At 53.4% G+C, this 13,650-nt stretch overlaps 2 protein-coding genes across 2 annotated transcripts; one reads left to right on the top strand and one right to left on the bottom strand.

The window, feature by feature from the left end:
* Window positions 1–62: 62 nt before the first annotated feature.
* POSPLADRAFT_1060788 (hypothetical protein) lies at window positions 63–5,921 on the bottom strand (the record flags this gene model as incomplete). The annotated part of the gene is made up of 11 exons (XM_024481302.1): window positions 63–397; window positions 449–554; window positions 606–733; window positions 795–1,078; window positions 1,127–1,696; window positions 1,754–2,191; window positions 2,254–2,316; window positions 2,373–2,855; window positions 2,907–3,441; window positions 5,827–5,854; window positions 5,913–5,921. 11 exons carry the CDS (start codon window positions 5,919–5,921, stop codon window positions 63–65), a joined length of 2,979 nt encoding a protein of 992 aa, XP_024335080.1.
* A 3,528-nt stretch (window positions 5,922–9,449) lies between these two features.
* POSPLADRAFT_1049510 (hypothetical protein) lies at window positions 9,450–10,592 on the top strand (the record flags this gene model as incomplete). The annotated part of the gene is made up of 5 exons (XM_024479767.1): window positions 9,450–9,518; window positions 9,573–9,713; window positions 10,018–10,115; window positions 10,173–10,253; window positions 10,316–10,592. 5 exons carry the CDS (start codon window positions 9,450–9,452, stop codon window positions 10,590–10,592), a joined length of 666 nt encoding a protein of 221 aa, XP_024335079.1.
* Window positions 10,593–13,650: the final 3,058 nt, after the last annotated feature.

Below are 13,650 nucleotides of genomic sequence, written 5' to 3'. Positions count from 1 at the left end.
ACCTCCGCTGGCGTGTTCAAGGCTACATCGTTGCGCGATACATCCCAACACCATATCCCAGATCAGTCACCTTCAACATGAGGTCTATCCATGTATGCCTCTCCATCATCGACGTCTAAACCATCCGGCTCAGGTACCTCCCAGCCGTCGGCGACTTGTTTGTCGACAATCATCGATCTGATCCGTTCAATCATTTCCTGTGCCTCGCGGTCGGCCTCGTTGCGGGAAGCGGAAGCGTACTCTTCTTCACTTGCATATGCATCGAAGTTCGCAGGCCTGCCTCGCCACCCACCGTTGACATGCACGTACTGCAGGAACTGTCTCCACGTCGGATCGAGTCCCAGGATATTCGGATCACCGATGACTATGAGCAGGGATCGCGCCCTCGTTATGGCCACTACCAAGTTGTCAGAACGAAGAAACAGCTTCAATGAAGTTGGCTACCGACCGTTGAGACGGCGTCCATCGCCGACGAACCCGAGGTCATGTCTCAGGTCATGCAACAAGTTTCTGCTGCGGCTACGTACGGTTGAGATGATAACAGCGACACGTTCCTGCGCAAACTGATCAACACTATGGCGACTGCTGTAGACTATGTATCATACCGCGCCCTGGAATTCTTCGACGGGCCCAACTTTGAGCCCTTCAAGTTTGCAGTCGGATCTCCCCAACAATTGTCGAATCTTGCCACATTGGCCACTGTAAGGGCTAATGATGCCGATCTCATGAGGCTCTGCAAGTGGGCGCCCATGATCATTATGAGAATATGCTCGGAGAGAAGAGGTTCCACATACTGATAGGCACTTTACGATCTGTGACGAGCTGCTCGCAGTACTTTCTGACCAAAAATGCCTCGTCGATATTGAAGTAGGATGGCGACCCTTCCTCTTGTTCATCCCTGCCAGTCACCGAATGGAATACAACAGGAAATTTCTTCGACACAAGAGTCTCTGAACGAAGCATCCGGTGGGTAACGACAGGATCCCCAGACGGCTGTAGCTCATTATTGTAGAATTCCCTGTTGGCAAAGTTGATGATACCGGGGTGCGATCTCCAGTGTTTCAGCAGTTTCATGATTCTGAAGCGTGCATTAGCGCTAGTCCAGATTAACACGATTGCCACGTACGTGAGCCCTCTCGACGTGCTGAGATCATGAGTCGGTCGACTAATGAGCCGCTCCAGAAAGCTCGTCTTCAAGCCTAGCTCACGGGCGTAGCTTGAACGAACAACAGGGTCGAGCTGTTTCATATCACCAGCAAGAATGACATTGGTACGCGCGTCCGCCATCGTCTTGATCGGGACCATAACCTCCGGCTCCATACCCTGCCCAGCCTCGTCAATGAAGATATGGCTGAACCAGCCAAGCTCTACGCCAAGACCATAAGGGACGCCGGCGGACACGCAGGTGGCAACGACTACACGGAACGATTTAAGTACGGATAGCTCCGGGATCGCGAAGACCTGGTTGTCGTTGACCAACGAGAAGTCCAGGACGACGGATTCTGACAGCTCTCTATACTTGCGCGACATTGCGTTCAGCCGGAACAGTTGTGCAGGGCCAAGGTCAGCGAGCCTCTCGGCAATCAGATCTGCGGCCTTATTTCCTTGGGCACACGCGAGGATCCTTGCCTCAGGATTGCGCTTGAGAATTTGGAATATCGCCTCTACGATCGTCACTGTCTTTCCCGTCCCTGGACTGTGAACGGTATACGTATCAGTCACGGCGCCAACTCCAGACAAGGGCACGACTTACGGTCCAAACACAACAAAGGGTACACTCCCTGGAGGCATGGTTACGATAGCGGCAATGGTCTGCATTTGCTCATCATTGTCTATCAGCATGTTATTCTCCAGCACAAGGTCATCTATCTGCGCCCGTGAGACACGTTGCAAGCCAGCGAGGTCGCGAGACTCGGGGAACAGGATGCGTGGTGGGTTGTTCTGCATGGTGATCGTTTGGTGCGCTCTGCGCAGTGGAACACGATTGAGCTTAAAGCGCACGTCCACGGATCCGCGGAGGTTTCCGCCGAGCTTGAACTTGGGATTGACTTGAAGCGTGACTTCACTGGTGTAAATTTTGTGGATGATGCCCTCGTACCACGTCTCGTTGTTGTCCCCAGCTTGCTTGAGGAAAATGGTGTCGCCAACAATTACAGATGGTTTTCCTTCTGCGAGGCCGGGAATGGGAAGACTTTGTGCAGCATGTTATGAGATACTTAATCTAGTTAGGAGTCTGCTTCCAGAAACGCTCACCGATATCTCGGAGCTTCGTATCTTATCGGCATGTCGAACATATTGAAGCGAGCCAAGTCGGCACTGACGGTGAGGCAAGAATTGCCATTAAGTCCCATCCACAAAAACTAGTAACGCACCTCTGTTGAATCTCTTCGAGATGAAGTAATGCCTGAAAGTGCTTTCCATACGTCGCACTGCCAAACACGTTCGGCATGAACCTGCTCCGGATCTCTCCAATCAGGCTGCGTCGCGGAGGCTTCTTGAACAGCTCGTCCATCGCCTCCGGGATAGGATATTCGCCCATGCGCACCGCCCAGCGCACCTTCGTCCACGTCGGTGGGCGCGCAGTCGGGATCGCGCGCGGGTCAGGCAGGCGCGGTGCAAATGGGAGGCGCACGTAGCGCCCACGCGCGGCGAGCAGCGTGTGCACTGACGCGGAGCCGACCGTAGCGGAGACGCGCCGCACGATCGTGAAGCGTGTGCTCGTTTTGAGGTCGTGGAACTCGAGCTCGAGTATGTCTTGGAAGCGCCCGACGTACGACGGGTGAAAGGTGACGCGCACGGCGCACGGGCGGCCATGGGACACAAACTTTGACGTACCGCGGAGGACAGCAGAAAAGCTAAGCGGGCTGGATCAGCCTGTGAGACGTAGAAGAGGGGAACACGCTTACTTGCTGCTCTGGGCTGACTTACGTAGGGATGACGAGAACGCGACGCGCGCGAGCGTGATGAGGCTGCCCCGAATCTCATTGATCACGGTCACCTCTAGCGTGCGCTCCGGCGAGACGCTTGATACCGCGTCGACCTCGACGATGCCAAAGTCGACGCCGCTGCCGCCTACGCCGGAGACAACGATCCCGTTGCGGTTTTGTTCGGTCTCAGCCGTAATGTCCGCAAAGCGCTGGCGCCGCTTGTGGTACTGATCTTCCGTGACGTGCGTGTCCCAGCGCACGACGGGGACGTCGCGCTCGCAGACAGTGCAGGTAAGCACGCGTGCGGACGGCCCGGTACCTGACGCGAGCTCAGCGAGGACTCGCTGATGCTGCGGGCCAAGTCGATGCGCGTCGTAGGCGTCCATATTGTCGAGCAGGATATGGCAGACGTCGCATCGCACCTCGTTCGGACGACTCGCGGGCTGTCCCGCAGTCGTCGACGGAGTGGGATTCGGTGGTCTGGGAGGTCCTGGCTGAGGGACGGCCGATGGTCCTATGAGCGCATGAGGCGTGAGTGATAGTCTTTGTGACCCAATACAATGTTAGGGAAATCAGATCATGACGTCAAGTGAATAGCCAATATGAGTGTCCTGGCAACTCGGGCAAACGGAGAGACCTTGGATCTTAGACCTCGAAAATGCCTAGATCTAATCTCCCGAATGAAGCGGAGCAATTTCAAGCGTGGTTGCAGGAGCGCGTCACCGACTTTGAGGTTAAATTTCCTTTGGGTTCCGCTTAAGTGAACCGTCAAATCAAATTGTAAGGACGTATCCAAGAAGTCAATCTGGGCGTTTGGTGGACCCAATGTGACATCGGCTCCACTTTTCGACATCGTGGATTTCGTTGTCTTTTGATGCAAGCAACATCGAGATAGAGATTATCGGAAAGGATGTACACTACATATGCGGAAGGCTCGTGTCATTCAGAGCAGATACTCACCTGCTGCGGATTGATGAGTGGGTTGTGCTCCCAGCCGATGTCTGCTGCCGTTTAGGTGTTCCTGCATTTGTCGATCACTGTTGATTTTGATAGCCTGACCACAGGTGCATGTGAACGGTCCACGCCCGGGATCAATTACCGACTGCAGCGCGGCTTGTGACACCATTTTACCTGCAGGATTGGCTCCATTTCTCGCACGAAGTAGCTTTGTATGCCTTTGACCACGCATATGCGGCCGTAGGTTGCCTTGCAGGACTTCCAGACCGCAATCACAAAGGACCATTATCACTGTGAGCTGTGAGGTTCAAGGAGGCTGTGGAGGGACAGAGAAAGGACTTTGTTTCAAGGTTCACGAAAAATGCAGTGTTGGACATTGACAGATAGGCTCTGAGATCTGGTAAGGAAAAATGTGGACCTGCCAGGATGCCGAAGAGAGTGGACACGGTTTAGTATGATGGTTTCCACGCCTGTCGCACGAACGCGGAAATAATGCACTGGGCGCATCATATCAGCTCCCGAAGAGACGGGTGTAGAGCGTCTGATCACATACTAATACTTGGAGATGCCTTATCAAATTCTGTTAAAGCGCCACATTAATCAGCTGTTATACAATGCCCACCAAAGCCGCGCATCAGTGAAGCGACCCATCAAGTGTCCAGACAAGCATAGTCTGTCCCTGCTCTTATAAGCTGCCTGAACACTGGGCAATGGAGGTCCGTTCGAGCGGAAGGGAAGCCTGAGACGCGTAGACACATGATAGCCGCTCACAGAAGGGTTGAGCGCTAAACATTGAACGGGTTCCCTTCCGATGACTCTGCAAACGTTCCGTTGCGTGTTACTGTCTGAAGCGCATCTAGCTATTGTTTCTTCATGAGGCATAACATAAATATATGAAGTGGTAAAGCCGCAAATGGAGAACAGGATGTTACAACACTGCTGATGAACAACTCGCTTCGACACACAGATACCATGAGACCACATTCACGCAAATACGCAAATTTGTTTCCACATAGGACGGGTCCGCTTCTCATAGATAAACACGCTACTACCATTCTAAGCCACCGGCGTATAACTAGGACAGGCTGGAAGGCCGACGGAAACGTCTGGTCATACCATCGGACTAGGTACAATACTCTCAGTCGGAGCGATGAAAACAAGACTGGCTATCCCGGACGACGACCATTTTCAACGCTGTCAAAGTAAGAAATGACATTTTATCGTTGATAAAACGGCTCACAACTGGTGAACGGTCATTGTCTCTTGTTTAAGACACGTCCGCTAAATGTACCCCCAGACAGAATGAAACTCCTTTGATTCAAATCCTAGCTACAGTTCTTGATGGAAAATCTCCAAGTATGCCTACCAGCCAAATCGCAAACAACAACGAGCTACTGATCGGAACGAGGCATTCGTTAGTCCTCCTTCACGGTCGTCCACTGATGACTGGCCTACCAAGTGCAAACATTATGTTCGTGGTCTCTTCGCGTGGTCTCCTCGTTCAAACGTCACAGACACTGCACTCACACCTCAGGGGTTCCTGGGCTTTCATAACGCGGACAGATCGACTACCGTGATCTCATTGCACAAGAAGGCGGCGGCGGCAGCAGGACCCACAATACACCGCGAAGTGCAAATGTGAAAGCAATCAGGTATCGCTCGTGTATGTTTCCAAGAAAGACGTGAATACAGGTGACAACGACCATACTATCTCCTCGCGCACCCCGTACGCCCACTACCAATACACGAGGTCGTATAGGTCAACACTGAAGAAACAACGCCGGGCACAGGAGCGACGATCTGAGTGCACTCAGCACTTGCACTCGTTGGGCTTGCACTGGCACCTGTGGGCGAAGGATCAGTCAGTGATTAACATTGGCATCTGACCAATGGACGGATACTCACGCAGCACCGCAGTTGCATTGGCTCTCGCCGCAAGTACCTGCAGCGTTCTTGGGGACGTCGATGATCTGTGACGGCAGGACGGTCAGTACAGCAAGCGGGACGACAGAGTCAATGACAACTGACGGTGAACATGATGAAGAGAGGTGGGTGAGCAGGTAGGTAGGCTGGTGATTTGATTGGATTGTTCTGTTGAACTGGCTAGACAGAGGGCACGCAGACGGGGTTTTATACCGCTCTGCAGCACTGACACGTGCGGGATGGTTGAAGCCCGATGGTAGATATTTGATCTAAGTTTGGCCTAGCGCGGGGCCAATGTGTCTTATGACCACACCCGACCCTCTTGCAGATTGTGCCTCCTTCTGTTCATCGTGGGCCTTCAGTAATTTGTCAGATCACGGAGGAACAAAGGCGTCCGTTCGGTCTCTTCTGTGAGCCTGGCCCCCTACCGGTATCTCTAGAAGCTCCACTACGGTTCTCTTCGCGATCCTCAAAGTGCACTCAGAAGACCATCAGGTGAGCCACCGTCCGTTTCTTGTGCCGCGTTATGATCACTGGTTGCGCGCCTTGCTGTATGTACGGCTGCTCTTTCGCACGTCTATCATATCCTAGAAGAGAGTTGCCGCATCTGCTTCCGGGATTTCGCTGTGAGCACAAATGCCTCGTCTTCTTCCGCTCGCCGATCAGTAAAGCAGAATGACACGGTCGCGGCGTGGGAAGCCCCGGACCTCCTTACAACAGTTTGTTCAGTCCGCTCACGCAAAACCGCTCGGCTCCAGTCCGCATCACTTCTGGCACGGTTGCACCGGGGATCCGGTGTGCTCTTGTGTAAGATGCTGTACTCCGAGCAGTCAGTTTTAGGACTCTAGATCAGGATTCAACCCAGCAAACTTTGAGAGGTGCTTTGCGCTCTGCAGTGATTTGTCACGGCGAAGACTTCCCCTTGCTCGTCTCATTGAACACCCTCGGTGCATTTGTCCATCGCATCTTTCAGTCTTCCGGAGGCTGTGAAGTGTGGAGAACTGCACTGATGTCGTCCCGTCTATCTTATACATCTTATCTTATCTCTACTCATTTTGATCCCTCGTGCATAAGGCATTCTCCGCAGCGGTTGTGGTCGTTCTTACGGTCTTCGCTGCCCGCACAAATGGCTCAATGTCCTCGGCATCGCTTTTCCCGTGCTCCACGGAGAATGGTCCCGTGCTGCAGAAATGCCTCGGAGCGCGGACCGCGAAAATGTCTCATGAAACGCGCCGACACCCCGGGACTGCTACCGCGTACACGATCGTCATAATATCTCAATGTTCAGTGGCCATTCACATGTCGTGGTCAGCCGCATGTGACCAGGTCGCGAAGATCGTCAAGGATGCTTGTGTTGGGACTTGGGATTGTGGCGAGTGCATGCCACCGTATTTGGCATTGTTTGTAGTACCTCGCAGACTTTGTGCGAGCTGCTCTGTACGTTCCTCACGCGTTTGACAGAGCCCAGACAAACACGATATATCTTTGTCGATCGTTCTCGCTTCGGGTTTCAGACGAACTCCAACAGTTTGAACACAGGCACGTCATACAACGCTGGGTATATATGTCATGACGCGCCGCATCCACTGGACGAGTCTCTTTCAGTGTGCTGAACGGACATGGTGCCGTTTCTTAAGACAATGTCGAGTGCTGCATTGATGATGTCTCTTTCACGTTGACCTTGGTTTGACGAGATCGCGGGAAATACACACCTTTCTCCACGTTTGACACACCGTGCATGTTGCACCCCACGCGTACGCAGCGTCAGTCCCCCAGTGACAAGTGATTCCCCGTCGGTGATGGTCTTGTGCCACTTGTATTTTCGCTGTTCATTTCAGATTTCAGGGGTAATGTAGGATTCGCCATTTGCGGAAGCACTTGCTCCTCGTGGTGACCACCGAAATTGAGAAGCTACTGGGAGGCCTTTCTTTAGGACGTCCCACAGTGTGCCGTTGCTCTAGCGTGAATGGTGAGTGCGATATTTCCCTCAGGCGAATCAAAAATAGCTGCTGTCCGGACCCTTGAGTTGCCGGTACTGAAGCTAATTCGCAATGGTGGTATGAGGGGACTGGTGTGTGACTGGATGCTGCCTCTCAAGGGCTTAATTACAGTGCTGATCGTGCTAACGGAAACATGCCACCTTGGCTGTACAGGCACATATTGACCTTTCCTGTCCCATTTTCTGAGACAGTCGCCCAGGTCTCATCAAGCTTCTTTCACTTTGGGACGGCGTGAGAGTATGTGCACGGATATTGGTGACTAGCTGCCACATTTCCTGCTGCGGTGTTCAAGACACAAGGGCGCGTGATGCTAGGCCTTGTACGCTCCGAGGTCTTCCAACAGCTGCGTAGAGCGTCAGAGGTCAACATTGGACAGCGGGTGGCGAGGAGCATGCTGCCATCAGGTTCAAGTCAAGGCCCCGTAGCGAAACGCCGTCACAAAAGCCTCCTTGTGCGAGAAACTTACGCTCGCGATCACTTTTGTTCGCGCTAAACCTGTCCTAGCGGACCCTGATCGTGAGGTTGTGCCTGGTCGTCTCCCGTAAATCGTACTGCACTAGACATGTCGCGCCTTCGCGGGTATTTGCGGCTCATTTGACTCGATGCTCGGCGGCTCTTCTAACAGCGCACGCCGCCAGCCTTCCGGGCTGGGCAGCGCCCAACGGTCTGCTTTTCTTGCAATGCTGCTTTCACGTTCATAGCATGTTCGACTGTCTCGTGATAATACGGCGATTATAGAGCTGTATGTGCAAGACTAACCGTACGAAACGTGGTGTGGATATGCTGTGAGGACGAGATATACAAGCACGAGTCAGAGCTTCTCTCGGACCCGTTTTGTTCGCTGGACAGGCACGTCGTCTACCCAGCATACGAGCATTCTTCTCACGTCTAGAACTATCTGGGCAGGATCAATTCAATTTGTAAACGTACCTCCGACTATCGCGGGCAGTGACAAGTAGCCCTCCCTGAATTTGATGTTCAAGTGACTCATACCCACATACATTGTGCAAGCCCCAGAAATAGCATACGTACGCTCTTGTGGTCAATGGATACAGGTGTTTTCGCGGTTGTCAATGTATGTTTATCTGCCGCAGTCAAGGAACATCGAAAGGGACCATCCGAGCCGAAGACCACCACCATAGCTTGGCTGCGAGGTGCCGAAGAGCCCAGATACCGCTTATGTACAGCGAGTTGCTACGTATCCATGGGAGAGTCTGTAGTATTGGGAACAACGCGTCTTCCGACGGGTGATATATCGGCGGAACCGAAGACTCGTCGATGTCTCAAATTCTCTGCTGCTGTGTCCTGGTGTTTACACGTAGGACCACAAGCATAGCCCTGTGATACAGATCATCAATATTAATGATGTCTTCAAGAAAGCAGACAGACGCTGCAGGCACTCCCGTAAAGGCGAAGCCTAACACAGGACCGATGTCGGAAACCTAAATATAGGCAGGTCTTGGCATTGATCGAGGGGTTGAAGCTCCGATTACCCGATCCGGAAGGGAATGTCTTTCGGGCCTGGCGCTGGCCTCTCTTATTTCTTGACCACGTCGTTGCCGTCTCCCAGAGTCTCTGCTCACTCCCGCTCACAGCGCACCCTTCCGCTCGTTCAGCAGCACCCTCTTTTCTTTCTCCAGCCATGTTCTCTCGTGCCTTCGTTGCCCTGGCGTTGACAGCCACCATCCCCGCAACCCTCGCGAACGTCTACGTACGCAGGAATAATCGTGCTCGACGATGTTCGCGCTGATCATCGCACCTATAGGTGACCTCCCCCGTCAAGGGCACCACTTGGCCTGCTGGCCAGAACCAGACCATCTCCTGGGAGGAGAGCGGCGCCGCGCCGACCCTTGACGCCTTTGGCCTTGCGGACGTTTCCATCTATGTGGGCAACCAGATTCAGCAGGTAGGTTGGTTTTCTTCCAGCGACACGCAATATTACGCGACGTTGGGCGAGGCGCAAGTTCCATGCGCCTGCCATGCCGCCCCCCGTGCCTATCGGCGCTCCGTGCGTGCCTGAGCGTATGGCGCCTGATCGGCCGTCCGCGTGATACCCGACGCTGATCGCTCCCGCCTCTCGACAACGCTTCGAGCTCGAGGCACATCTGTTGGTGCCCATCGTCGCGTTGTTAGTGCAATGGCAATCTCACTTGATGACACTTGCCTATCCCGTGATTAAGTTCCAACATTGATCACGCACCTGTTTCCAGACCTCTGTCCAGGCGATCGCGACCAACGTGAACGTGTCCTCCACCAAGTCCATCATCTTCACTCCTAACCCGAGCGTGGGTCAGAGCGGTACATTCTAGTGCGCGCAGACGTCCCTTTTCGTCTCTGCTTCCTACTGATGTTCATTCACTGCCAGCTTCGTCCGCTTCGAATCCACCACCGCCAAGGACCCGAACAACACCGCCTACCCCGCTGAGGCCTTCTCCGCCACCTTCGCGTGAGTATTTTCTTACTTTTATTCCCTCATCGTTGTGCGTATTGACGTGCACTCCATCGCAGCCTCTCCGGCATGACCGGCACGTTCACTGCCGAGGAGCAATCCCAGATTAACGGCGCTTCGTCATCGTCCGCCGCCGTATCGCCAAGCACCGCCGCGGCCAGTTCGTCGCCGCTCGCCAACTCCGCCGCGACGCACTCCGCATCGTCGAGCGCTTCTCCTAGCCAGAGCGCTGCCGCAGGTGCGGCGAACACGAACGGTGCCCGCTCGTTGGCGACTGGCAGCCTCGGTGCGTTCGCGGGTATCGCGCTCGCGGTCGTTGGTGCAATGGTGCTTTGAGTGGTTGGTCCTTGATTGTTCCTCGCTTGATATGCCGCTATGTTTGCTTCGTGATTGTTTTGTGGGTTGGGCGTACTACGTAGGCTAATAGAGGCTGGATAAAGCAGACCGAAAATAATATACCCTGGGTTCGTTTGACAAGAGATCTTACGGTTCGCGCGGCGTCCTTGACACAATGCACATGCCTAAGTGTGTGCTTACTGGTAGCCTACAGTAGTATGTAGCACCGCAGATAATGTCCGGTAGATTCGTTGTGTGATGGAAGTTGAAACGTCTCGTCACCACTGTACTTGCTATTAGTTTCGGGGGTTTGCAGACCCCCAGCGCTTACGGTTTCAACCGCAGAGAGCACAGTGCATCATTCTACCGGGCATTATTGCTAATGCATCCAACAGGCTCCTGGTCAAGGTACCTTGAGAACAGTATGGATGCTGCAAATGCATTGCTCGGACAGGAGGTAGTTCTGCAAAGTTTGTCACACCAGGGTCACACCAGCATGTTCACACCCGATGCGCTGCAGAGCGGTGATCAGAGCGCCACAAGTGGATTGGGGTTCGGAGTCCTGCCGCGTTTCGGGCAGTAAGTAGTGGAAGACGTTAAGTAACTCGTATCACTGAAACTTGGAGTCCGAGTGCAATATGTATCATGTGTGAATAACGAGTCTTCTCATCATCGTATGTTAGAAGGATCGACTTCAGCCCTTCAAAGGAGATCATGGCGGCGATTCTGGATCTTGTAAACTGATTAGAACCACGCTTGCTAGGCCAGAGTCGCGATAGAACAGGCACGTTATGTACATAGGCATGGTCAATGTGGTATACGGGCTATCGAATGCGTGTTTCGCTGAGCACGAATCAAAACAAACAAACCACGGTATGAGGAGCGACGAAGTGACATATCGACAGTGACGAGGCCGCTTCGTAAGTCGATATAACCGGAACACATACAGGCCTCCTGAGCACAAGAGGCGTAGTTATCACTTGTCTCGTACCCAGCCGGTTTCATCCCGCACCCCACCACCGCTGATCAACGGGTGGTGTGCGGGATGAAACCGGCTGGGTACGAGACAAAGTTGTCACTAGAGCAGGTGCCAGCGCTGTACCGCACCGCACCATATCATCAATACCCACTAGCGTCGCACCAAGTGCCCGTGGTCAAATATGAACTATTCGACCTGATCACGCGTAGCCGACCGTCATGCATCATGACTTACTAAAGCAGAGGCAACATCGACCGCGGAGGTTGGCTGGTGTGCGTTCATGAGGCATTTTCGCGGTCCGCGCGCCGAGAGAAGTTTGCGGAATGAGGTACTTCTGCGGCATGGAGCTATTCCTTGCGAGGAACGTACAGTGATGCAGGGGACCCTGATGCGTTTAATGCGGGCGGCGATGACCACAGGATTGACCACACTCACTTGAGATAGTGGGGAAATGCCGCCGGTGAGATCTTGAGGGATCGAACTGAATAGAGATAAGATAAGATAGATAAGATAGACGGGACGCAATCAGTGTAGTTCTCTCCGCTCAGCGGGCTTATGGGCTTGGGAGGCTTGGAAGGTGCTAAGGGAAATAATGACGGCGAGGAGAGTCAACGCTATGAGCCAGGGGAGGGCCCTGGTCACACAAGCTCACCGCAGGGGAAGAAGCACCAGTTGAGTGGTTAGCCGACCGCCTTTCAGCGAGCGGAACAAACATTGCTCTTGCTTCCGGACTTCTCTCGCATCGCAACGGTATCATTCTGCTGTGCCGATCGGCGAGCGAAGGAAGGCGAGGCATTTGTGCGCACAGCAACGTTCTAGAACTGTAAAACGCCTAACTCTCTTCGGAGATACGATAGACATGCGAAAGAGCAGCCGCACATACAGCAAGACGCACAACCAGCGATCATAACGTGGTACAAGAAACAGATGGTGGCTCACCCGATGGTCTTCTTGGTACGCTCTCGTGCTCACGAAGGACTGCAATTGAACCATTAGAGGAGATGAGCACACAAACCACACGGAGCGGGTGCCTTTGTTCCCCGGTCTGACTAACTGACAGTGATGAGTGGGGCTGAGGTCAGTTCCTGCACGATGAACAGAAGGGGGTACAAGTTGCGACAGCGTCGGATGTAGTCTTAGGACACATTGGCCCCGCGCTAGGCCAAACTTAGATCAAATCTCCACCATCGGGCTTCAACCATCCCGCACGTGTCAGTGCTACAGAACGGTATAAATACCCATCTGCGTACTCTCTGTCTATCCAGTTCAACCGAACAATCCCAATCGAATTACCAGTCTACTCACCTACTCACCTACCTCTCTTCATCATGTTCACCGTCAGTTGTCATTGACTCTGCCGTTGCGCTCGCCGTGCTGACCGTCTTGCCCTCACAGACCATCGACGTCCCCAAGAACGCTGCCGGTGCTTGCGGCGAGAGCCAATGCAACTGCGGTGCTGCGTGAGTATCCGCCCACTGGTCAGATGCCAATGTTAATCACTGACTGATCCTTCGCCCACAGGTGCCAGTGCAAGCCCAACGAGTGCAAGTGCTGAGTGCACTCAGATCGTCGCTCCTGTGCTCGCCGTTGTTTCTTCAATGTTGACCTATACGACCTCGTGTATTGGTAGTGGGCGTATGGGGTGTATGGGGTACGCAAGGAGACAGTAGGATCGTTGTCACCTCTGTTACTGTCCTGTTTCGGAACAAACACGAGCGCTTTCTGCTTTCTCCGTGCGTGCCTGCTGAGTGCCGTAGCTAGAAAGACTTTGCTACTGCATCATTTTCAAAGGCGATGCGAAGCCATGTTCCACAGTTAAGCGGAGGAGCTATTTGCTCTTGATTCTCCCTTTCTGATTCTGGGGCTTCTCTAGTTTAACGCATGTCTTTGTTACCATGTTGCTCGTATCACCAGTTATAGTATCATTCTAGTACCCAGCGGCGCAAAGGCTGACGGGAGGGACTGAATTATCGAGTTCTTCTAGCCTGATTTGCCAGTAGTGTATGCTCGCTTCGAGGGTTTTGTTTGTAGGAGGTTCAGTGGAAGTGGCAACAGCCTGAGGCGCCGTGGGACTCCCAT

This window comes from Postia placenta (genome assembly GCF_002117355.1).
Source record: "Postia placenta MAD-698-R-SB12 unplaced genomic scaffold POSPLAscaffold_15, whole genome shotgun sequence".
In the NCBI taxonomy this organism is placed as follows: Eukaryota; Fungi; Basidiomycota; class Agaricomycetes; order Polyporales; family Adustoporiaceae; genus Rhodonia; species Rhodonia placenta.
This window is presented reverse-complemented; position numbering and strand designations above follow the sequence as displayed.